General features: G+C 45.6%; 1 protein-coding gene across 2 annotated transcripts in view; it reads right to left on the reverse strand.

Annotated features, from left to right (window-relative positions):
- The window catches only part of LOC146833911 (complement factor H-like), a 601,647-nt gene that overhangs the window by 82,298 nt on the left and 493,383 nt on the right, over positions 1 to 25,966 (reverse strand). For both annotated transcript variants that reach the window (XM_085601821.1, XM_085601820.1), the window contains 2 exons: positions 17,016 to 17,216; positions 11,989 to 12,171 (listed from right to left, as the gene is read on the reverse strand). In XM_085601821.1, the coding sequence (XP_085457947.1) occupies positions 11,989 to 12,171; positions 17,016 to 17,216 (384 nt within the window). The remainder of the gene's footprint in view (positions 1 to 11,988; positions 12,172 to 17,015; positions 17,217 to 25,966) is intronic.

Genomic DNA, 25,966 nt, shown 5'->3' on the forward strand with positions numbered 1-25,966 from the left:
GTTGAAAGGTTCAGTCAGCTCAAAGCTAGTTGTGATAAGAAGAAAGGACTGATGGAAAGTTTGTAAGAAATGTAGGCAGAGCCTAAAATCTTTAGGAACAACTTTGGCTGGGCACCATCTTTCCAGCCCTTCAGCAGGCCATGACTTACTCTCTTATAAGCCGGACATGTGGGCTGTTAAGTTGTGGTCACTGGACGGCTCAATGGCTGGGACATTACCAAAAAGCAGCATATATGGGGCGAATGTGGAATGGACAACATTTTCTTACTGAGCTTTCGAGGGTGTAAGCCCCCACTTAGTGGGCTCAATTATCCTTGGTGGAGATTATAACTGCATAGCAAATCCTATATTAGATCGTTCCTACCCCACACTGCGGGATACCACAATATGAATGAGGCCTAATTGACTCATGATACTCGCACCACCCGGGACACAGTATCAATTCTTTCTTCTTCAATATGCATGACTTCCATGTGTGCCTCAATTTGCTCTTATATACCCCTGACGTGCACAGCTTGGTTCAGACCACTGAGTAACTCTCCAGAAGAATTTCTAATCACAATCCCCTGTTGATGGGGCTAGGTTAGGAGAAATCTCGCCCCTGCATCCCATTGTTGAGGTTAAGGCCGGAGGCAGTAGAGGAGCTGGCCTTTCATGACATGGTTGATACTGTCATTAAACATTACTTTGCTGAAAACACATGCCCCACTTTGTCTCTCCAAAGGGATTAGGACGTATTTAAGACTGTGATCAGGGGTAGGTGTATTTTTGCGTCAGTAAGAGTCTGCAGGACTTTGCTGATGGAAACCTTATAATTTGAGGCGCCTTTGCAGACTCTTGAGCAGCAAAGACCGAGACACCCAGAAGTACAGACCAACCTCTTGGATGACAAAGAGAAAGTGGCAAAGTATGTTGAGTGCTTGAGATGTATTGATTATAAGAACTATATGGTCCAAGTGCATGCAGAGGAGAACTTTGCTGGCTCGCTACTAGCGTGTTTTATGAACCCAGCCAAATGGGACTCAGTTATTGTGGTGCTGAACACTAACCAGGGCTCCAAACTCTAACGGCAGGAGGACATCAATTGTGGATGTTATACATATTACTCTACCCTTTATTGCAGTGCCACAAATTGTTTGACTGATGTCACTGAGCCCTTTTTGACACCCATAACTTTCCTTAACATTACTCTTGAGAAAGCTGAAGTATTGGGGGTGGGGGGATGACATCATGCTGCTGGATATCCGAGCAGCCATAAAATCCATGGCCCGAAACAAAACACTGGCACAGATGGGCTACGGGTTGAATTCTATTCCACGTATCTGAAAGACTTGGCCCCTACATAAATGGACCTCTTTAAGGCCACTAGAGACACAGGAGTACTACCATCCTCCATGTGGGAGGCCCTGATCATGCTCTGCTGAAACCTGGGAAGCCAGCCCAAGGTAAAAAAGCCTACTGACCATTATTGATGTTGAACATCAGTTACAAATCCTCCACCATATGCCCACCCTTTAACACCAGGATCAGGCGAGATTCTTTCCGGGTTGCAATAAAGCTCTTAACATCTGCAGTCTACTCACGTTGTTAGAGGCCGACACATATGACAGAGCCAAGACAGTGATCTTTGCAGTGGACATCGAGAAGGCTTTAGATAGCCTGGAATGGGCCTTTCTCTGTAGCATGATGACGCATTTTGGCCTAGGGCAGGGGTCTGGGACTTGGACCAGATTATTGTATGCTGCCCCTTTGGCCAGAGCTTGGGCAGAGTGCATCATCTCAGCAGGCTAAGGGGCGGAGCAAGGTACCATACAGGGTTGACCATTGTGGCCTCTGCTCTTTGCCATGGCGATGGAGCCATTGGCTTCTTACGCCAGGGCAGGGAATGATTATCAGGGGATTTCATTGGGAGCCCAGACCCACCATATTGCGTTATATACAAATGACCTCCTGATTTTCTTGCATGACACGGAGGAGGCCCTGACAGGAGCTCGAGATTTCCTGGGACAATGGCTCCATCTCAGGCCTGCGAGTTAGCTGGCAGAAATCTTGTTTATTGCCCTTTTATGGCATCCAGAGCCCCACTGGATGGTCTAAGGGAGCTGTAATGAGAGCCTTCATGCCTGTCCTACCTTGGAGTGCAGGTCTATCATGATCCTGAGGATCTATTAGAGGGGAATGTGGGGAACGCATTTGAGCTCTCCAGTCTAGCTTAGGGTTTTAGAAAACACTTCCCTTGTCGGTAGCGGGCTGATGGGCTTTACTAAAAATGATAGCTCTCCCCCTCTGTAGTATTTCTTTGTAGTATTGCCGGTTTGGATCTCTCAGGCGTTCTTCCGAGATATAGACACACTGATTACGGGCTTCTTTTTTTTTTTTTTTTTTTTTTTTTTTATATCTGTTTTTTATTGATTTTACACAACCAATCAAATAAACAACGAAACATGATACAATATCATAAGCATACGTGGCATAATGTCATACAGTCTCAGACAGCATAGTAGAATACACAGTTACGGTGTCGAAGCATCATGTGAGCAATTTTAACCTTAGTAAGTAAATCTCCTGTTGCTAACCAATGCGAGTGCTGCCAGCTTTCGGTCCCTCATCCCGTGCCCAACTACAGCCTACCCTGAGTACTCGAAGCTATCAACGCACATTACAATGCCGATAACCCAAACAAAATATAAAGAAAAAACTGTAACCCCCCCGCCCTCCCCTCCCCGCATGTCCGGCACCAGTAGCACTAGTAGCCTGTACACACTCCCGCTATTGGACACATGCGCAGTCCAGTCCCACGGCTGACTTAGTCACATTGCGCCGTCTTGTGAATCATACAGGGTGACTACCCATGGATAATGTGAGGAGCCCCCGTGGCATACAATCGTGGTCCAGTCCCTCAAACCAACCACCCCAATACACTCTAACAGGAGAATATATCTATAGCAACAAAGTCCTCCAGCATTGCATTCCAGCTCAACGAGATAGGTGTTTTCCTGAGTCCCCTAAACTCCTCTCTATGCAGTTCAGCCCCCTCAGCCCTTCCCCACTTCACCATTTCTGCATGCCAGTCCTGTAGGGACGGGGCCCTAGTAGCCTTCCACCGCGCGGTTATGGCTCTTTTAGCCAGCAGTAGCGCAAGGTTAGCAAAACGGGAGGCAGGGTTACCCTTCTTACCCCGCGGCCCTAATCCCAGTATGCAATATTCCAAGGTGCCTGTATGGCCCACCGAAGTTACACCCGCTATTAGTCTGCATACTGTCACCCAGTAGTACCGTAGTCGGGGGCAATCCCACACCATGTGTATCAATCCCGCATTGGGTGCAGAACAGCGCGGGCAGGTATCACTCGCTCCTGGATACATAGTGTGCAATCTGCGCGGCGTTAAATAGGCTCTGTGTAGCAACATCAACTGGATAAATTTAAATCTAGGATTGCGAGACACTTTCCTGGGGTGCCCCGCTATCGTCTCCCATTCCCCATCCGTAAACTCCCGGCCTACATCTGCTTCCCACTTGTCGCGCACCAGTCGCAAGGAGATCGCCGTGTCAGTGCGAATGCCGTGGGCGAGCCATTTAGTTAGTCGCGCTCCATGGCCCATTAGGTATTGCATGGTAAGTAAGGCACTCGTGGTTTGTTCAGTATCACCCGGCGGCCATGTGATGCGTATATATCTGGATATGTGGGCATGTAAGAGGAACATTGTGTCAGGGACACCGTGTAAGCGTACGAACGTCTCATGTGGCATCAGGACACCCTCCGAGTAGAACTCTCCGATCGTAGTGACTCCTGCATCCTCCCACACCCTCAGAGCACGGCTAGTAGTCAATCCCGATCGTGTAGGAATACCCAGCAACGGGATAGTGGGGGCATATGGAACCGCCCGCCCCGTGTATCTCACCGCACTTCTCCAGTAAGTAATAGCTAATTTCAATAAGTGGGGCGTCGACGCCGGCAGGGGGGCCTGCGGTAGTAAGAGCCTGTGAATAATCCCCTTGTCCCTGTCGTGCGGTGACATATCCAGTTCATTCAAATTACGTCCTGCAAGCCAGTAAGCTAGCCACTGCAACTGGCTAGCATAACAATAAGCACGGAGATCTGGTACCCCCATCCCTCCTTGTTTCGTCGGCAATTGCAATTTCGCTAGGCTAATACGCCTTCTCCCAGTGCCCCACACCAAATCTATCACCAGGGAGTTCAACACTTTAAAGGTCTTCACAGGGATAAGGATAGGTAGATTTGTGAAATAATAAAGGAGCCGCGGCAAGAGCACCATTTTTGTGATGGCCACTCTGCCCGCCACCGAAAGGGGCAGTGAAACCCAGAATTGGATTTGGGATTTGAGCGCAGCAATCGCGCGCATCAAATTGCCATCCAAGAGGTCTGTGGTATCTCGATAAATCTGTATTCCAAGGTATTTGAAAGTGACAGGTGCTATTTGAAACGTCCAGGGGCCGAATTTAAAGGGACCACTCCGCACCGGTGCATCAAAAAAATACGCATATGACTTATCGGCATTAATAGCCAGCCCAGAAAGGTCCTGAAACATCTTAAATATGGAAGGCATTGGGTGTTGGTCAACCTCCATATCTTGGAGATAAAGGATAATATCATCTGCATATGCTGAGACAGTGTGGGATGTGTGACCCCGCATTATGCCCCTACAGGCTGTGAAAACCCGGAGTCGGTGCAGAAGTGGCTCGAGAGCCAGAATAAACAACAACGGCGACAAGGGGCAACCCTGCCTGGTTCCCCGAGCCACTGCGTATTGTCGTGAGATATGCTGACCGGTACGCGCCCGTGCAGTGGGTTTAGTATATAATAGGCGAACCCACGCTATATATTCATCTGGGACACCAAACCGAGCAAGGGCATAGAACATAAAGTCCCAACGCAGGGTATCGAATGCTTGACGCAGATCAAGTGATATGCATCCCTCGTTGGTACCCGTGCCAAGTGTGCCCAACATGACCCGATGGAGTCGTCTAAGATTAAGTGCCGTATTTCTACCAGGGACAAACCCACACTGATCAATATGTATCAATGTAGAAATATACTGCCCGAGACGGGTAGCCAATATTTTGCTCAGGATCTTGTAGTCCGTATTCAGAAGCGAAAGTGGCCTGTAATTCAAGAGATGTAAACCGTCCCTCCCCGGCTTTAATAAGGAGACCACTAACGCCTGCAGGGCGGAAGCAGGGAGCTCACCCAGTTCCAACGCCTCCTGATAGATACGTTGCAAGCGGGGAATCAACATGTCGGCATACACCGCATAAAATTCGGCCGGCAAGCCATCGCTCCCTGGAGCTTTATTGCGCGGTAGAGCTTTAATCGCTTGCCGAATTTCTGCCCCTGTTATCGGCCTCCGTAACTCGTCTTGCTGTTGCCGTGTAAGGTGCGGTAGGTGCAGGCCGCTGAAAAAAGGCTCAAAATCAGTGGTGGTAAGTCCAGGAGGTGGCTCATAGAGTCGTTCGTAATAGTCCCTGAACGCATTATTAATATCTAATTGCGTGTCTACTACAGTACCCTCTCTGTTCCGGATCTCCAAAATGGGAGTCGGAGGGGGGGTATTACGAACCAACCGTGCCAGCAGCGGCCCCGACCGGTCAGCTTGTGTGTGTTGTTTCTGTACATATAGCCGGTGATCAACAACGCGCAGTTCCTCAAGCAGTGCAGCATATTGTATGTGGGCCTCTCCCAACTGTGTCGCTTGTTCACCAGTCCCCGGAGCCCTCCCCTCTAGTGCCGCCAATGTACCCTCTAGCTTCGTGAGCCGTTCTATTAAATCAATTCTAACTCCTATCTGAGTGCTGATTGCTACTCCCCTGATGACCGTTTTAAAGGCATCCCATTCCGTCCGGCGATTACTAGCAGAGCCTGCATTTTCCAAAAAATAATGATCGATCGCTTCCGACAGGGCGCGGCGGAAGACCGGGTCCTCCAGCATATTGGGCTGCAGTTTCCAAGTCGGGACAGGAGTGGGAATCTTACCCCACCGCATAGTGACTTCCACCGGGTTATGGTCCGAGAGGGTTTTACCCATATGGAGTACAGAAGTAATGGATCCCAACAAGGCGTTGGAGCAGAGGAACCGGTCAATCCGTGTGTGTAGTCTGTGTGGTGGTGAGTAAAAGGAGTACTCCCTGTGTTCCGGATGTTTAGCCCGCCATGCATCACGAAGATCCCAGCCCTCCGCCCATCTCCCAAGAGCCTCTGCTTGTTTTTTGCTTTCCGTAGCGTGCAAGGGGGGGTGGGACCTGTCCAGCTCGACGTTCAACACGGCATTAAAGTCGCCTCCTAACACCCAAGGATACTCGGCCCAATCCGCCAACACAGCGCCCAGTGTAGTTAGGTACTTATCTTGTTCCGTATTTGGCGCGTATATACTACCCAAGACCACATGAGTCCCATCTAACAGCCCATGAAGCAACACATACCTGCCGTTAGCGTCTACCTTCTGCTCTAGGAGTCTGAAAGGGACACTGCTACGCAGCCATACCGCCGCCCCCCTTGAGAAAGCCGAATACTTAGTAGCAAACAGTTGTCCCCTCCACTTCTTCTGCAGCTTGGCTACCTCGTCAACATTAAGGTGGGTTTCCTGTAAGTATGCTATTGCGACCTTTCTTCTATTGAGTTGTGCCAAAATACGGTGCCTTTTATGGACAGAGCCCATGCCCCTCACATTCCAGGTGCAGGAAGTGTATGTGTTATGTGACGCCATCCCGGGTCAGAAATTGTCGTGTCCATGCAGCCTGTGGGACCCGAATCACTAAAGAAATCAACTGTCTATGCACCGAACATGCTTGAACATTCACATACCCCAATACCAGGTTCCCCCGAGTAACAACAGAGGACCAAACCTGAAACCAAAATCCAACATGGATTCCAAACAATAAATGCCGAATCGCATTTGCCTGGGGAGTAATGGCCCAAGCTGCGTCGGTTCCTAGAGGCAACGTAGCACCCATTTGAAACTGTCCTGGATACAGTATTGTATTGCCCTATACAGCTTAATCATACTAGACCCAACACAGCAGCCACCCTCAATAGCGCCCATCTTACACTACTCCTTATACGTTACCACTCCTGGACCGCTGGATCATAACCTCAGAAGTCCTTGGCAACTTGTGCCGTAATCGAAGGGAACAATGTTAAACTAGTGTCAGAGTCGGAGCGCACCGTGCTCCCATCTGAAGAGTGCTCCGAGATCTCCGCAGTCTGAGCATCGTGAGCAGCCAGCGCTGCCGCCGTCAGGAGTGCATCCTGCTGACTGTTCGTGATCTGTTCCGGTGTTGGGCCAGCGTCCGTCGTGAGTATAGAGTTGCCAGATCCCAGTCTGGGCATACCGGTAGAGTGACCCGGGGAGGCCCTCCGCAGCTGTCCCGACGGAAGAGATGTCTGTGAAGACCCCGGTGTAAAGGTTATTTCAAGCCAGTCCGCCACCTCCGCTGGGTCATCAAAAAAATATGATTTTTGTCCATGCATCACTTTCAGCCTGGCAGGGAAAAGCAGCGCATATTTCAAGTTACGTGCGCGTAGGGTCTTCTTGACTCCCAAGAAAGTAGCCCTAGCTTTCTGTACCGTAGGTGTAAAATCCGGATACAGGGAGATAGTCTTGTTCTCGAAGCATATGGGAGCATTTTCTCTGGCAGCTCGTAGGATCGTGTCACGGTCCTTGTAATGTAGAATGCGCGCTATCATTGGGCGAGGCGGCGCCCCCGGCTGAGGAGGCCTGGGAGGCACCCGGTGCGCCCTCTCCACACTGTACAAGGATGTGAGGCCTGTCGTCGCCACCGCGTCCCTCAGCCAGTCTTCAACAAATTGCGTAGGATTGGGTCCCTCGCTGCGCTCCGGCAAACCTAGAATGCGGACATTATTGCGGCGGGACCTCCCTTCCGCATCGTCCACTCTGTCCTGCAGGCCTTTCAGTTGGCGTTGAAATTGGTCGAGCTGTGTGCAGTGCAGGGCCTGCTGAGGTATAAGATCATCCAACGCTAATTTATTGGTCTTGACCTTATCAACCAGTTTCTTGTGGTCGGCTTGGAGTAATCCAAGACTGGCGGACATCGTTCCCATACGCGCCTCCAATGCCACCCGCGAGTCCCGTATTTCTTTCAGGATCAAGTCCAGCTTCGCATCATGCGAATCAGTTCCAGTGGGAGGTATCACGGAACCGCCCGAGGCACTGAAGGGATCACTGCTGAATTGGTGCTGCGTCGCGCCGCCAGCGGCCGCAGCCGTTTGTTTGCTCTTGGTAGTGCGTCCCATCATGCCTCGCCCTCCGCCCCTCCGCATCCGTTCCAGTGTGGTCCCGGTGCCAACTATCAAGGTCCGGTCGTCGCTGCTCAGCTGGCCAGCCGCAGCCGCAGGTTCCACGCCGTTGATAAGGTGCCGAGCGGCTCCAGCAGGGACAGTATCCACCCTGTCACCGCGTGACCCCCACACCACTCCTCGACACTATGCACGGGGGCAGAAGCACGAGCCGGCACATGGGGGCCCAGCAACAGCGCACCGCCCCGTGTCGCGAAGGCTAGTAGTCACCCCAGATGGAGACGGCACCGTAGTATGTCCCAACGCATAGCTCCCTTCTGCCTCGGGGGGGGCCGGACGTCCGATGCTTCGCCAGGGGGGGGGGGGGCAGCTCCGTCCTTCAGTCACTACGCACCGATGTCCTGCAGGGGGGAGGAGGGGTTTCACCGTCGTCGGTTGCACACAGCTCCCGCTCCCCTCTCACCCGGTCCTGTGCTATCATGAGCGCATCTGTACCAGATCAGATCCGTCCGCCGATGGCCGCCATGTTTTCCGCCGCGATCGTCGCTGCGATGTCGTGGGCCGAACGTGAGGACATTCACCGCAGGCAGTCACCACTCCACCTCCGATTGAGTATTACGTCAGCCAGCACCCCCCGCCGCCGCCACACATGCCACTGCGGTCGCCGAAGAACAGCGGGACGGTCTCTCTCGTGGGACGCGGCTCCTCCCCTCCAATGCCGGTCAGGATCGACGAGCTTTGTTTACCGGGACGCCGCCGTCGTAGAGCGATCTGAACGCAGCTACTGGGTCCCGGAGTGTTCCGCCACGTCAGGGTAGGCGGCTCAGCCGCGTAGGTCCAGTGCAAATCAGGATAAGTTGCGTAGTGTCAGGGTAATGGACGGAGCTCCTTCAGCTCACGTCCTCCATGCTCGGCAGTTGGCCACGCCCCCTGATTACGGGCTTCTTATGGGGCCGGGGCCACAGGAGAGTGACCCTGACCACACTTCAGAGACCATCGATGGAGGGTGGGTTGGCCATCCCTGACTTTGAGAACTATTATCTGGTAGCACTGCTCCAGTGGCTAATGTAGTGGCAAGCGGGCAGACTCACCCCAGGATGGAAATAGGTCCCTCTGTCCCTGACCTTCACAGACTGACCAGGGTGCTTCTTAGGCTTCACAGCCCAGCACAGGAGACACTCTGAAATTTCATTAGGTGGGCTTGAAGCCTGCAGAAACACGGGTGAGGCTGCTGTATTCCCCCAACATCCCGATGGGATTCCTGGTGGAGCTCCACCATTAGGGGAGACTGGCGGGGACTGACGGAATGGGTGACGGCAGGGGCGATGAAGCTTGGGCCCTATATAAGGCTGGAATGCTCCTCTTGTTTGAGGAGTTCCTCCTGAGACATGACCTACCTCATGTCCATTTCCTCCTCCATGGTGCGGGTACGGCAATCGTTCATGGACACTGGAGTACAGACTTGACAGGCCCATATCATGCTAGGGGCTGCAAATACTAGGTTATGTCACCGGGGACGTTTTAAGCTGTTACCTGTTTGTATAAAAGCACACAGGGAGATCTGATGTTACCCTTAGAGACCAATGGGAGAATGACTTGGGGATTCTCATCTTGAAAGGGACTGGGAGATCGTACTAGAGTGAAAACCCAGGTGTCTGGGAATGCCCCCTTTAAACTTATCAACCTTTACGTACTGCACAGAGCATACCTCACCCCTAGAAGAATAAACAGCCACTTTGTGGAGGTGGGAGCCGAGTTTCTTCACATGTACTGGGAGTGCCCGAGGTTAGCAGATTATTGGGAGAACATTACTGGATTGCTGGCAGAGATCATCGAGAGGGAGATCCCCTGCACCCCTGCATAGTCTTTTGAGCTGGTTCCCGCACCCTGCCAAAACTAAAGCTGCAAGTGGGTTTCAATATCTGGCTTTCATCATTGAAAAGCGCAAAATCCCCCAAAACTGCAAGGCACCGAGGGTGCCCCGGGTGATGGTCTGGAAAAGAGAATTGATAAGGTTGGTGGGCTATGAGAGTGTATTGAGGCTCCGGGAGGCCAAACAAGGTCATGGTTCACTAGACGTGGTCAGGGCTTGGGAGATGTCCTGCAGAACCCTAACCCCTCTTCATCTGAGGAGATACCACATAACCCATAGAAATAGTAGCAGCATTGAGAGATAGATTTCCATAAGGAGATCACACTCAAGGAGAATGGAGATGGGATGTCATAGGAGTATGAGATGGCGCACAGAACTACATGGAACCACTTCAACAAGAATCCTAACATATATGCTACCTACAGAAATTGGAGCAAACTTGGGCATGACTGAGGGATGGGGAGAGGACTTTGGGGGGAGGATGGTTACTGGGCTGATATAGAATGGGGATGTGAGAGAAATAAGCTGGAAAGCGCTAAGTGTTTGTGAGGAGAAAGACTGTAATCAGAACATCAAGTGTCTTATTTGCATAATTTTGTACGTTATCGTTACAATCAAATGAGAACCAAGTCACTGTACATTAGATATGTGAGCTGGTACAGGTCCATTTCCAGTTTAATGTTGTCTGAATTCTTTGAAACTACAATAAATTTTGTTTAAAAAAACTGTTTTATTGGATGTGATAACAATTGTCTGAAATGGAATAAACTTTTATTTGTTGAACATTACGGACCGTCTTGAAAATGCGTTTTTTATCCTCTTATTGCAAGGATTTATTTTCATATGGACATATATCTAGCACTGATTAGGTCACTTGTGAGCTGAGAATAAAGTTCTGGGCTCATTTTCCTGTTACCCAAATTGAGCACTAAAGGCTTGTATAATTGCCTGTGGGGCTAGTACGCCTGTTAATGGACTTATTTAGACTGATCAATTGAGTTACTTTGCACCTCTCAGATTTTCAGCAGCTGAAATCACCTGAGAAAATATTGGAGAAACTGAAGAATTACAGAGGAATCAGATCCAGAATTACCAATTCCCATAGTAAGTCCTCATTCCTAAGGGGATTCTCATAGTTAAACCCAGAATCTCCATTAATTCCGCACCCCTGGAGGTAAAGGGACCTCCACTATTGTTAACTCCATGGACGCAGAACTAATACTCTCCACAAGGGGGCACTTGCGACGAGGACCTTAGTGTGGTAAATAGAGTGCCATCAAATTGAGTAGAAATGCCTGGTGTTTACAGAGCTTAGAAACAAGAAAAAAATGATGTTAAGCATTCTACAAGAATAAATATTATTAATATTATTATTGCTAAAAGTGAAATGGTGTGTTTTGTGTAGTATACCGATCTCCTAAGTATTATAGGCGAAAACACCTTGCACTGTCCATTTAAGACCTTTTCCCTTTCTCTCAGGACTATTACTTCTACAAATGAGTATACAGCAGAACACCGAATACTTTGCACTCCTGTTCCAGAAGCAGAAAGATTGTCACTTGTAAAATTAAAAACAAAGATGTGTTCTATAAATTCACTTTATATCCCTTCAGTTTTTAACTTTTCTTATCTGAGAGATATTTAAACTAACATGTGGGGAATCATCTCAACAAGAGGTGGGGTTGATAATATATGTATGCAATTCATAAAAATGCCATATGTAGCAGAATTGGCATGGTAGCCTTTGGAGAAAATTCAAAGAAAAACACACAATTGAAGAAAACATGAGTAAGTATTCAGAAATCTATGCATGCGTGATTCCAAGACCAGATGGATGCACTTACGTTTCGGCATGCAGGTGGGATATACTATGTTGTTGTTCTTGCAGGTTCCATTTAGAGAAGCCACTGCAGAATATTCAGGTTTGCATTTAAATTGAATGATGGCTCCATGATGGAATGTCAATTCGTCTCCCACCAGTTCTAAATTATGCAAATCTGTACCCTCTTGTGATACACGACAAGGAGCTGCAGAAAATGAAACAAATATCTGTATGTACTGAGGAAAAAATACCATATTGTCCGAATTTACAATTGAAGGCCCCTTTCCAAATTATGGAAGGCACTAGAATTTGTGAAAAATGGACATATAAGTAAAATGCAATTTCTGATGTTCTGAAAAATACCAACATAGTGCATCTCCACAGTGAACATTGATATATTTAGACTCTGACAACCAGAGATGAACATAATATTGCTGAGAGAGATCTGTGGCTTTGATGACCCATCATAGTGAAGAGGTAGCCCAACAGCCCCTCTACCATGGGCTCTGGAATGCACTCAGTGATACACTCCATTAACGATTCTCCTTTCATGCCATCCCCACCATTTAAACAATACATTTCACATCCCTTCCCTGTGCTGTAATGCAGTACTGATTCTTTGTCCCTACATTATAAAGAGCAGCTAATGTTGACTACTTTCACATAAGTGAGGATGAGATGTGTGTTAGCATAAAGCTGGAAGTGATACTGGGGCTCTACTGAAAACCTATCCAGGCATCATAGAGTGAACTAGATGGATAAATGTAACCTTATGCTAAAGGGCGTTGTATCATTTAGTCTGCATCATGGAAATTAATAATGTTTATGCCTTCCGGTCTAGACAAAACAAAAGCTTCTAGTGTACACAGTTATGGCTGCAAATGCATAACAGGGAGCAAGACATTTAACAGCATCATCCATATCATAGTGTGTAACGTTGCTTATTTTGAGTAATATTTTTTTTATTATTTTCCAATGCCAGTTGAAAAACGACACTTATGTAATAAGTAAACGTGAGGTCTGGCACTGTTGTATAGTTGGTGTTGCTGGGGGATTCTGAGAAAACATATAAAGAATTGTTGGCTGGCCATGTGTTATAGATTCACCCCTTAAGACATTCCTCAGCAGAAGTGTCTACGGCAGAGCCCCCTTTCAGCAGGTACTTTGGTCTCATAAAGTATCTGTGGCTTTGTAGCCCTAATGGTGTTGAAAGGTTCACAGTCAGCTCACAGCTAATTGTGGTAAGTAGAAAGGACTGTTGAACGTGTGTAAGAAATGTAGGCAGAGCCTGTAATCTTTAGTAATAACTTTGGCAGGGCACCATCTTTCCAGCCCCTCAGCAGGCCATGACTTACCCTCTTATATGCCTGAGATTATTCTTGACTCCACATAAACTTAATTGGAAGGTATATATTATTAGAATTAAGGATAGTAATTAAATATCTTTCCATGTAGTGGCAATCTCCATGAAAAGCGTGCCAGACTATGGTTGCTACCTGATGAACAGCTACATGTCTTCCGCACAAAGGGCATTATGATCTCCTCAGCCCGTAAAACAATATGAGAGGAATGCCTGTTATGGGATAAAGCAGAACATATTGAGTATGTTCTGTTGGTTGCACTGCCTGGCCAGTACACTGCTGGGTGCTTTTGATCTGGAGCAGATTTGCTAGTGCTCTTTTCTAAGCCTGGGCAAAGCACTACGCTACGCTCGCGTAGTTTGCGAAGTTTGCACTACTTCGCACTACGCGAATTGCACGTAGCACAGTGCAAACCCGCGAAGCGTAGTGCAGCGGTCAGTTTTTGCTTGCTCGCGGTCGTCAACGTCAAGTTGGCGACCGCGAGCAAGCAAAATGACATCCCAGCGAGACCTTTTCCTCGTTCGCGATCCGCAACATCAATTTGCCGATTGCGAGCGTGGAAAAATAAACCACCCGGCGAGATTCTCAATGCGGGGAGGTCAGGTTTCTCATTGCGAGTGGTCGCATATGCACGCGACTGCTCGCAATGAGAAACTACAAGTCCGCGTTGAGAAAGGTGCCGCTCGAGTAAAAATCTACTCGAGCGGCAGAAAACTACAGCTCGCACTGTGCAAGATGCCGTTTTCAATGATTGCACAGAGCCGGATGCTTGTCTGCACCTTGCAATCATTGCAAACGGCATCTTGCACAGTGCGAACAGGGTACTACACAGTTTGTGAAGTGCTGCGCGTAGCTCGCGTAATGTGAAGTGCACTTTGCGTAGCTACGCGTAGCGCTATTTCACGAACTACGCCCAGGGTTACTCTTTTCTTAATACGCCACATTACCTATGAGAGTTCTGGGGCACTGCACCATCAATGTACTGCCATTTTTACAAACCAGGACTAGCACTAGACCAGAGAATCTGGAAGGCAGGTGGGTCACTTTCCTGACACAAGACATCACTTATTTGCCCCACCATTTCCAATTGACCGGCAAATCGTAGGTCATCAACTGAAAATGCTTCTCTAGTACCCACTACAGATGGTCATGCATTAACAAGGTATTTACTTTAGATGGAGATGAACACATGTGCTAACTTTCATGTTCATTAATTGGTATTTGATGGTGAGGGATGGAGGTGGAATAATTACATATGTGTGACAAACTGAAGTGTATTCTCATATTCTGTCAGAGGAGATTTCATATGAGGGAAACGACCTTTACAACGCGGGCCGAGCCATGCATGCCATTTCTCCGCAAGCTGAATCACGCTTGCCTTAACCACACATATGTGTGGTTAAGGCAGTGCGCGGTCTAGATGCGCGAATAAGTGGGCACCAGAAGAGGAAGGATCCAATCGGAAGTGGACTGGTAAGTGGGGCTGGGGCAGGGTTTTGGGGGGCTGGGTGGTTTGTTTTTAAGGGTGTAGGGGTCATTCTGACGGCTCCGGGAGGGTCTGGGTTATTTTTAGGGCTCAGAGAGGGTCGAGGTTGTTTTTAGGGCTATGGGGGAGGTCAGGGTTGTTTTTAGGGCTCAGGGTGTCAGGCATGTTTTTAGGGCTCAGGGGGTTAGGCTTGCTTTAGGGCTCTGGGGGGAAAAAGATTGTTTTTAGGGTTCAGGGGGGCTGGGATGTGATCTTTACCACACATATACCGTTACCAGTCATGCTTTTATCACGAAGGTGCATGGTAAAGGCATGCACGGTAAAGGAATGCATTGTTAAGATGCATTCTTTGTGTGGTCAGCGTTGTAGAGGCACACATGGTTTAGCTATGCGTGCCTCGTCATTCAACCATCATATGAAGATGCAGATGCCTTGTCTTCTGTTTTGGTGTTCCTTTTGTTCCAATTCAGATGGAATATAGGAGCTGGAAATTCATCTAGGCTGTTTCTACTGCAACTTGATCCAAGCTGCTTTGTGTGAGGTTGGGTCTCTTTCTAGATTGACCACATGACTAAATGCTAAAAGGACTGAATTGTGGCATAGAGTAATTACCATGGATGAAATTAAATCAAGCATTCTATCTGTCATTTCAAATATATCTCATCTGATACACAGCACCGTTAATAACAATCAAGAGGGTGCAAGCGTTTGGAGTGTGAGTGATTCCTCATAAAGGTGTCAACAGGGGTGTACATTCAGGGGATGTTTGGGGTGTTACACCCCACACATAAATGCATTCTTTACTTATTAGTTGGGTCCTGAGTCGGGTCTGTTTTGTCTGTTTCAGTTTTTCTCATTCCTCTCAATTCACTACGTTGTGTTAACTTGTTTGTGTGTTTTTGGATGGGAAACGTATAGTGACTGGTTCACCAACAAAGCAGTAAATGCACACCTAGAGAAGTAATTCTTAAACGGCTGACAATGTACTACTTTTTAGAATTCACAAACTTTGGCAGAAACAGGCTTGGAAAGCAGTGCTAGCCCAAGGTTTCCTGGAAAATGGGATGGGAAGAACGCTTGCAAATAGTCTAACCATTAGCAATCACTTAGGGAATAATTCCAATCTATTGTTTTTGCCCTCTTTGCCATTCTAGGCAAAGGCCAAACTAATGTAAATCAGTACTGATTCTATTTCTTATAAGAACAGTTCATCCTGAACCTTGGTGATCTCACCGTTCCACCCTGAAGCCCATCACTATTTAGTTGGAAAATTTGAGATTCACACCCCCGAATCTCACTTCCTAAACTATGCTCTAGACAACAAATCATCATGTAATGGAATACTTGATAATAAGGCATTTGTTTACATTCAGGAAATGAAGGTACAAAGAGAGGGCTTCCATTGCTAGACTGAGATTAAAGAAGTTGCCCCTGCCTCTCGTTACATATGGGGGCATATTTATCATACTTTCGCGCAGCGCAGCAAGCCACGTTGCTGTGATTTGCTGCGTAAAAGGGAAAGGGCAGGAATGCGCCCTATCTAACATCATACGGCGCATTCCTGTCCTTTCCTTGTGCTGGCGTACTTTTGGCTGAACATCGCCAATACAGGCACCCTTGTACCATGGTACAAGGATGCCTGTGTTGCAGGCAGGATTGTTTTTGTGCAGTAAGGGAGACCTTCCTGCAGAAAATAATCCTAAGAGGCATTTTCCTCTTTCTACGTGTGCTGCAGAAGCAGCATAAACAGAAAGATGGAAAAACGAGGAGAAATAAAGATATTTCCCCTCATTACCACTAATGGTTAATCTGGGAATGCGCCGAAATCCAAGAGTGGATGCGGGGGAACACCCACGCTGCACCCATGGAAGGCCTCTGTGGGGTAGAGTAACGCAAGGGAACGGTTTGCGCTTGATTGCGTTACTCCATATTTATCAAGCCACGTAGGGCCACGCATGGAGGCCTTGTGTGGCTTGGTAAATCTAGCTTTAGGGTTGTGTCCCCCTTACGCCCCCCCTGTATGGTGCAAGGGCGACACAACACTATGATACATATGTGCCTTCGTTTTCTGTGCCAAGGAGCATGAGAAACGCTTCGTTGCAATAAATTACAGACAGAAAAAAAAAAAAAAAGATTTCATTTTGAAACTCCACTGACCATAATCAATTTAGCAAAAGTTTTACACAAGTACATTACACTTACTTGGATTGATGCACGTGGGGTAGGTAAATCCATCCTTAGTACACTTTACAACTAGACTCCCTGGCGGTGTGGGTGCTCGAAATCCGTATTTACATGTAAAAGTGATGGTGTCGCCCTCCTTGAAAGCCGTTTTACCCCGCTGCGTCAAGCTTAATTCTACAGAGTGTTCTTCCATTTTGTCTTTGGTTACCTGACACGGACCTGTGAAGTATTAGTGAATTGATTGGTTGAAATTAAAACAGAAATTCAAATATTGCATACCTCACTGATAACTAAAAACAATCAAAAGAACAGTAAAATAAGCAACAATAAGATCAGATATATTTTTACACAGCTTACAACGTACATTGATATTCTAAAAACAAGTGAGTTCCTTCATATCTTTTTTAAGAATAGATTTTACTCTTCATTTCTCATGTTCTGTATAGAATAATGTGTGTATTTTGAGGTTAGCAGAGAAACTCTGAATTTAACTTGCTCTAGCGACAACACCAATCAGTCAGACAGCGTTATGTGGCATGCACAGACAGACTCCACTATGTTATGCTATCGTATGATAAGTGCACTTGCATAGCAGATTCTCACAAACGTGTATGACCCTGAACAGGCTCCTGGGGAGATATACAAATATGCACGCATGCCATCTTCAAAGGCGCCAACTGTCAACATGCAGACTGGCATATACATGTGGGTTGTCTCAGACAACTTTACTTATGCATGCAAACAGGGGTCGCCGCACAAAAACAGATTTTATTGTTGTGTGCTGTATAAATACATGGAAAGAACGAATAACGTAAGACAAAATGCACATGAACGTGCATCCCTCGGATATATGCTTAAAGAACGGCCACCAAAATAAAGGCATACTACATAGTTTACTCTCTAGAAATTGGGAATTGGTAAACAGGTGCAAATGACAAACGTTGGCAAAGCCAATAGGTTTGGCTTTGCAGCACAGCCTCACTCATTATGTGCATGTCTCACAACCTGCAGCATATTGTTATTCATTGTGTATGTCTCTCTCACCCTTTAAGCATAGCCTCCCTCATACAGTGCGCAACGTATATTTTGGATAACCACTTGCCCATATTGGATTTTTCTGTCAAGGTAAATAACAGGTGGAAACCTACAAAGGGAACTCGCTCTATTTACTTCAGAATGAGGAACGGTGCCCAGTCATACCAGGACCTGTGGCTATCAGACACACACACCAGTGTGTGTAGTCGACATCGTAACCCCTTGAGCTATTTAGAAGGAAGCAATTTGCTTTTTAATAACAATTTTAATGTCACATGGGAGATATTTCTTGCTTCATGCATAGATACCTTGGAAGGGAACCTGTAGTAAAGCACTGGATGTCCAACAGAGACAGATCTTGTTCTGGGGTCACAGAGAAATGTGCATGTAAAACAATAGACACTTTTCCTCTGAGTTGTTGTGAGGTTTGAGTCTCCCACAGTGACGTTCATCTTCCCTCCGCCTTCATCATGTACCCTTTATATAAACCTGCACCCAGTGCCTAATTTGAGCTTGTGGTTTCCAGTGCTTGGCACCAGCCCTTAAATGTCAGCACCGGCGCTTGTGAAAGCCTGCCAGAAGGTGGTGCTGTCTCGCTATTTTAGATATGACCACAACAACAGTTAATTATGAATGCACTATACATTAAATATGACTATTACCTGCGGCCTAAGCCATTTTTCTAGCTTTGGGGGCCTGAAATTGTCTGATCTGTCACACTTTCAGTAGTGTGATGGCTAGAAGTTGTGTTGTTACTATAATTGACCGCATAGCATCGGTAATGTGTGGTGCAACCTGCCTCCTGACAAGAGCCCTGGAACTTATGGGGCAGATTTATGTTAGACTTGCGCCACTTTTACGCCGCCGTTGCGTCACTTTTGTGACGCAGCGGCGGCGTAAACCATGCGCCATGTTGCGCCTTATTTACAACGTGACGCATCTAGGGAGATGCGTCACGTTGTAAAGCCCTGCGCTACATTAAACCTGCGTCAGGTTTAATGTATGCAGGGTGGGCGTTCCATCTGAAAAAGCCTCGGAAAAGTGACGCAGTGAAATCTACAGGATTTCACTCAGTCACTTTTCCGACGCTGCTGCGTCAAAACCTTGCGCCTGCTTGAAGCAGGCGTAAGGCATGACGCAGCATGTTAGGCATGGGCAGCCCCTAAAGATTGCTGGATTTGCGCCGTGCTTGCGACGCGACTGCAGCAATGCGCCGCCCTTACGCCATCAGATGCGTCACGCATCTGTTTATCCTTGCGCCACGATGCGCTGCATTGTAAATGCGGCGCATCTGTGATGGCGCAAGGGTAAACTTGCGTGACGCATCTTTCCTGGCGCATCCCTGCTGATTTGCAGGGATGCGCCAGGGAACATAAATCTGCCCCTATGTTTTTAAAAATTAAGCACTGCCTGCACCCTACCATTTACCCTTGATCTGTGAGAGGAAGGACACTCTTAGAAACACCTCACTAGAGGCTAGGCCTGTGCATCAACAGAGTATTCGGCAAGCAGTGCACCGCACACTCGGGCCCCTGCACAGTACTTCACACATCACAATGAATGAATCACCACATGTCATGTTGCCTTTGCAGCAGCCAGCAGGAAGCAAGACTTTCGTCAGTCTTCGACATTCGATCTTGTGGATTGGCAGGCCCTTCTTTTATTCTAAGGAAGTTCGGTTTTCCACCCGCTTGATCGACATGTTACACAGTATCTATAGTCGCAAAGATAATTATAAACGCGGAGCAGGCGGGTGTGGTGGTGATCAGGTGTGGTACCAGGCAGGGCTACGGCCGGTCTCGCCTTTTATTCGCTCTTTTTATTGAGCCGCTGGCAGTAAAGATCCGTTCTAATTCAGCAATCTTGGCCACACGAACAGGGATGGCAAAAATTAAGCTGTTTGCAGACGATATGATTATATATCTGAATACAGATAAGTCAAACATTCAGGCCTTGCAGGGGGAAATCCAGGCATTTACAGGGTTGGGGGGTATAAAGTCAATCGGGCCAAAACAGAACTCCTTTTGTTCTACTCGGCAGAGTCTCAGCTACCGGAAGGACTAACATTCTTGCCATCAAGACCTATAAGATACTTAGGCTTATATGTTACAGCTGATTTTTCCCAACTGTTCCAAATAAACAATGGGACTACACTCTCTAAAATAAAAAAACCTTTTAGATAGATGGTCGTTACTACCTCTGACTATAATAGGCCTAGTTTCACTTATAAAAATGTCTATATTTCCCCTGCTGATGTTCCTGTTCCTAATCTTCCACTAGAAATACCAATTTCATATTTTAATGACTTGGATAAAGTAATTTGTGAGTTTATATGGGCAAAAAAAAAACACGTGTTAAACTATCTATTTTACAACTAGACATAGAGCAGTGGGGACAAGCATTACCCCAACTTTTCGACCTATTATCAAGCCGCATTAGCTAGTTTACTAACTCATCTAGAAACCCCCTCCTCAAAATTTGATAATTTTATATTAAATCTTATGTTAACAGAAAGCGCAATTAAGCTACCAGGATTTCTGCGAACTACGAAATTGCCTAAGAAAACTTGATATAAGGTTGTTAATTTAATTGCAACACGTATTCAGCGGTTCTATAAAACCTATAATATTCCAGCATGCCACGCATACACCTCACTTCAAGACTGTGAGCTATGGGGTCTACAATTTTCTCAAAGGGGACTGCAGTTCTATAACAATCTAGGGTTTTGGAAGCTAGGCGATTTTTACAACGGTACCTATTTGATAAGATGGGAATCATTTGTATTGCAATCTGAACCCCAAAGTCAAGATCTATGGTTAAGTGTTTCACAAATAATATGCTTTCTTAAAATCAACTACACAATGATTAGTGAGAGGGAGAGAACAATTCTATTAGCATCCTATGAGAAGAATCTAAGTGGTGTTGGAAACTGGTATTGGTTACTGCTCCAGGGTAAGAACAAGAGGCTCATTAAGGAAATGCTCCCTAAAATTGCTCAGGAAACTAATTGTCCATTTAACATCCAGGAATGGCAGCTGGTGTGCGTGTTTGGGAATAAAGCATTGAGGGCGGCCAACTTGCCAGAATATCCTTTCTGTCCAGATGGTTGGTCTATTACACTCCCCTCAGATTGCACAGATGGTTCCATTAATTTCTAACCAGTGCTTTAGATGCAGTGTGGCTGGGGCCGGGGACTGGATTCATATATTTTTTACATGTCATAAATTGCAACACTTTTGGGAGTAGGTGTTTAGTCGTTGCATCACTTTGATTATCCTACCCTGAATGCCTATGGTTTATTTGGGGTTTTCTCACACAGGTAGGCAGCTGCAAAATATTGGCAATATTTTGTTTTTCTAGCAATAGCAATAGCAGTAGTCAGAACCTAGGTGCTGCAAAATTGGAGATCACCGACGGTACCTACAATGGGTCAGTGGCTCACTAAGCTGAATCGAACCTATCAATTTGAAGAGGTCTACGGAAAAAGGGTAGGGAACACTTTGTAGATTCAGGGCTACTTAGTAGGGCTATATTTTGGTTACCCATGCAAATTAAAATATGCAATATAGGCTATTTCTATGGAATGATATATGAGTTTATAAAAAAAACTTTTAACCAGAAGATTGCTGCTAGTTTTTAGTAATATTTATGCCCCTATTTATCTTTATTGTAGGTAATTCATGTTTGGATATAGGTATTGCCGGTTATATACAAAGTGAAAGGTAAGATGTATTTATGCTATTTATTGTCTAATGACTTATGAGATTAGTTATTATGAAATGTTTATAGTTTCTCTTGTACCATGTGTCTGATTTCTGTCCAATAATATATATATATATATATATATATATATATATATATATATATATATATATATATATATATATATTATCTACTGGCGGTCGCCAGTAGATAGTTATAGTTAGGACCTATTTTCCATAGGAAATCTGCAACATTCTATTGGGAATGTCTTTGGCGCCGGTTGACAAATCCTCGCGAAATTCTCCAAACTTTTGGCCAGCTCCGCTCCGCTCCTACCCTGAAAGTTGCGTGGTGATTCGTCAAGCGGGGGCCGAGAAAAAAGGGGGGTCCCAAAATGCATTTCCCCCATGCAATTTCCCATAGGATCTGTTGTCGCAGCTACAGCCCGAACCGCTGAACGGAATGACACCAAATTTGGCAAAGAGGTAGTCCTCAGTTTGGACTCATGCCTTTTGCATATTTGGTGTGAATCTATTCAGTAGTTCCTGAGAAAATTAGGGTAAAAAAGTTAGTGATATCTATGGCCGCGGAGGATCCGCGGACCCTACCCGCACCGTACGCGAACCCTCCCCGAACCGAGCGCGCACCCTCCCGATCGCATGCTGAATGCTAATTGGCTGTCGAGCGTCTCTCTACATTCGAAACCAGGAACTGTTGGCGGCCATTTTCTGCATCGGTAGAAGCGAGGCTGAAGAAGCATGGGGAATAAGTGCGTAAAACATATAAAGGGGGCAGAGTGGAAATACTCTGACCCTCTAGAGGTGCTTAGGGGGTCCCAGAAGGAACCCCAGGGGCCCCCCTTTTTAAAAAAAAAAAGCGGTGAAATGCGCGCATGGTGCGCGCATCCTATCGCGTTGGATGCACGGATCCTCTCGCGGTGGGTGCGCGAATCCAAAAACATGGAAAAAATATATAAAATAAAGTTTTGCACATATAGTTAAAAAAATATTTTGAAAAATATAAAAAAAAAATTGAAAAACCCATGAAGTTCAAATAATATTTTTTAATTTTTAAAAGTCTTAATTGAAAAAATAAGTTTAAAAAATGGTGCTAAAAAAGTATTTAAAAAAAAATGTAACTAACCCCTTCCCCGCTCATGACGGAACCGCTCCGTCATGAGCCACGGTTGCCGTGTGCTCATGACGGAGCGGTTCCGTCATGTCACGACCGTTGGCGGCCGATCCGCCTACGCGGCGCTGTTTCCCCGCATGTGCGGGGGGACAACGCAACTGGGCGGAGTCATGACGGAACCGCTCCGTCATGAGCACAGCTCAACCGTGGCTCATGACGGAGTGGCTCCGTCATGAGCACAGCGCCACCGCGCTGCCCCCCGCACCCCCCAGTGCTGCGGCGGAATTCCCGCCGCAGCGAAGGGGTTAATGAAATGACACACTGAATTTGAAAAATATAGAAATCCAATCAAAATCATTAAACATTATATCTTCAGAGATAAGTTATAGATAGGAATTAGCATTTAAAAAACCTTTGAAATTCACTGAAAAAAACATAGGTTTCAGGCCTGATATAGTTAGGAATTAGCATTTAAAAAACCTTTGAAATTCACTGAAAAAACCATAGTTTTCATGCACGTTATAGTTAGGAATTGGCATTTGAAAAACCTTTGAAATTCACTGAAAAAACCAAAGGTTTCAGGGGCGTTATAGTTAGGAATTAGCATTTAAAAAACCTTAGAAATTCACTAAAAACCATAGGTCTCAGGGGCGTTATAGTTAGCTGGACATTTCCTTCGTACAAAACCCTAGAAATTCCCCTGTTATAGTTAGTTCATCTAACTATAACTCGCTCCCCCGCAATGCACTGCTGATGACGTCACATATTACATCACTCATGACATGGTCAGTGACATCACTGATGACATCACTGATGGCATCTCAAATGGCAGGCAGACCTATCATTTCGGCAAGGGATGGTCTATTAGAACACACCACCAGATATATTGACTTTTTTCTTCAAGACTTTGTCAAAGATCTACCTAGCTATGTTCGTGACACAAGTGACTTTTTAAGACAGATTTCTGAATTTGAATGGCAAGATAACTATTTGTTGAGAGCATTGGATGTAACCTCGTTATACATGAGAATTGAACATACAGATGGTATTGAAGCAAAAAGACATTATTTATCTAGGAGATCTATATCACTGAAATGTCACAGCAACATGTTAATTGACATGATACAATTCTGTTTACACAACAACATATTTATGTTCAATAGCCAGCTATACCAACAGGTTAGAGGAGTTGCCATGGGAGCCAGTTTCTCTCCAAGTTATGCCTGCCTGCATATGGGCAAATGGGAGGAACTGGTTCTCATGGATATACAGAAACAGAATATGGTAAATAATGTAAAAATGTGGCGATCTATTTGTAATATGGCAGGGAACAGAAAGGGAAGCCCATGAGTTTGTGCATAAACTTAACATCAATGTTATCAATCTCAAATTTACTGCCACTATAAGTTCCAGCTCTGTAGAATTTCTAGACACCCAGGTATATGTTGAAAATCACAAAATCCAAACCAGACTGTTTAGGAAGAAAACTGCAGGCAATTCAACGTTACACGCAAGCAGTATGCATCCTAAATATTTAGTCAACAGTATACCGTATGGTGAGATGTTACAACTGCGTAGAATATGCAGTAATAACGGAGACTTATTGGCAGCTCAGGGATAAAGTAAAGCTAGATTCTTACAGAGAGGGTACCAGGAAAAACAATAGATAGAGCCATTCAAAGGTCATGTGAGCAAAGCAGAAGTGACGTGTTAAAAGAAAAAGGAAAGGATGACAACATAAAGAAACAAGGGGCAGAAGAATATTGAATGATTTTAAAATACAATAATCAGCATAAAGAGATTAAGAAAATGATTCATAAAAATTGGGCGATGGTACTGTGTGACCCTGTAATTGGCCCTCTTGTCCCTCGAAAAGTTTCCATCACTTATAGTAGAGCATCATCAACGAGAGACAAAGTTGTTAAGACAAATCCTGAAATTATTGACAAAAGCAGTTGGCTACAAATGAGAAGGGGATTCATCAGATGCAAAATATGCAAGGCGTGCACACATGGTATAAATAAAAATACCTACAGCACTCCATTTAGTGATAGAGAATACAAAATTGATAAATTACTTACATGTAAAACGGAGTTTGCTGTATATGTACTGCAGTGCACCTGTGGCCTGCAATACGTAGGCAGCACTGTGTTGCAGGTGCACAAACGCATTCTTCAGCACTTACGGGCCATAACAAATCATGATAATACATATCCTGTGGCACGCCATTTTAAAGAGAAACACAACTCCGATAACACAGCCCTCAAATACTTTGTCATTCACTCAGTACCGCCCAGTAGACGTGGAGGAGACAGGGTCACACAACTGAGAAAACTTGAAACAAGATATATTATACAGTTGGATTCAAAGGTACCATCAGGGTTGAATGTTACAGAAGACTTACATACATGTCTGAGTTGAATATCGTCATTGATTAACAGATAACAGGCAGGTGAAGAACACAAGGGTAAAAATTAGGAACTATGTTTTAGTTCAAATCAGCGCTCTCAAAAAGATTCTTTTTAGGATTGTGTATAAATGTGTGTATTTTAAATATTTATGTATTTATATATTTTTTATTGATATTGTATTTATATGCTATACATGTTGGAATCTGCATATTGCATTTTGAAGCGGCTGAATTGGACAACAATTAAGAGATGTTCACTGACCTATAGATACTCCCCTTGATTACACAATTAACTTTTAAATATAAGGTCATCGAATAGGTATAATAAGCATTAGAGTATTTAGTTGTTGGTTTTAGAAGATTTTAGTGTCACATATATGCCCAACTCTCAATGCACTTAGCACATTGCACTTTTTTGTAAAGCACATTTTGCACAGCACACTGTTGCACAACATTTTGTGGTAACACATAGTGGTCAAGATTGTTGATTATATACTGTACTAATATAGGGATTTAACCCCATAATATGCGACGATCTAATCAGGATGATGTACGCACATCATCCACTATCTGTAAAGGCGAGAAAAGTACTTGTATTTTTTTGAATGCTAATTAGGCATCTACAGTTTGCACAATTTCAAGCAGAATTTTAAACATTCTGTTTTAAAATACGCCGTTTACAAATGTACAA

This window comes from Triturus cristatus, chromosome 4_2 (assembly GCF_964204655.1).
Source record: "Triturus cristatus chromosome 4_2, aTriCri1.1, whole genome shotgun sequence".
Taxonomy (NCBI): domain Eukaryota; kingdom Metazoa; phylum Chordata; class Amphibia; order Caudata; family Salamandridae; genus Triturus; species Triturus cristatus.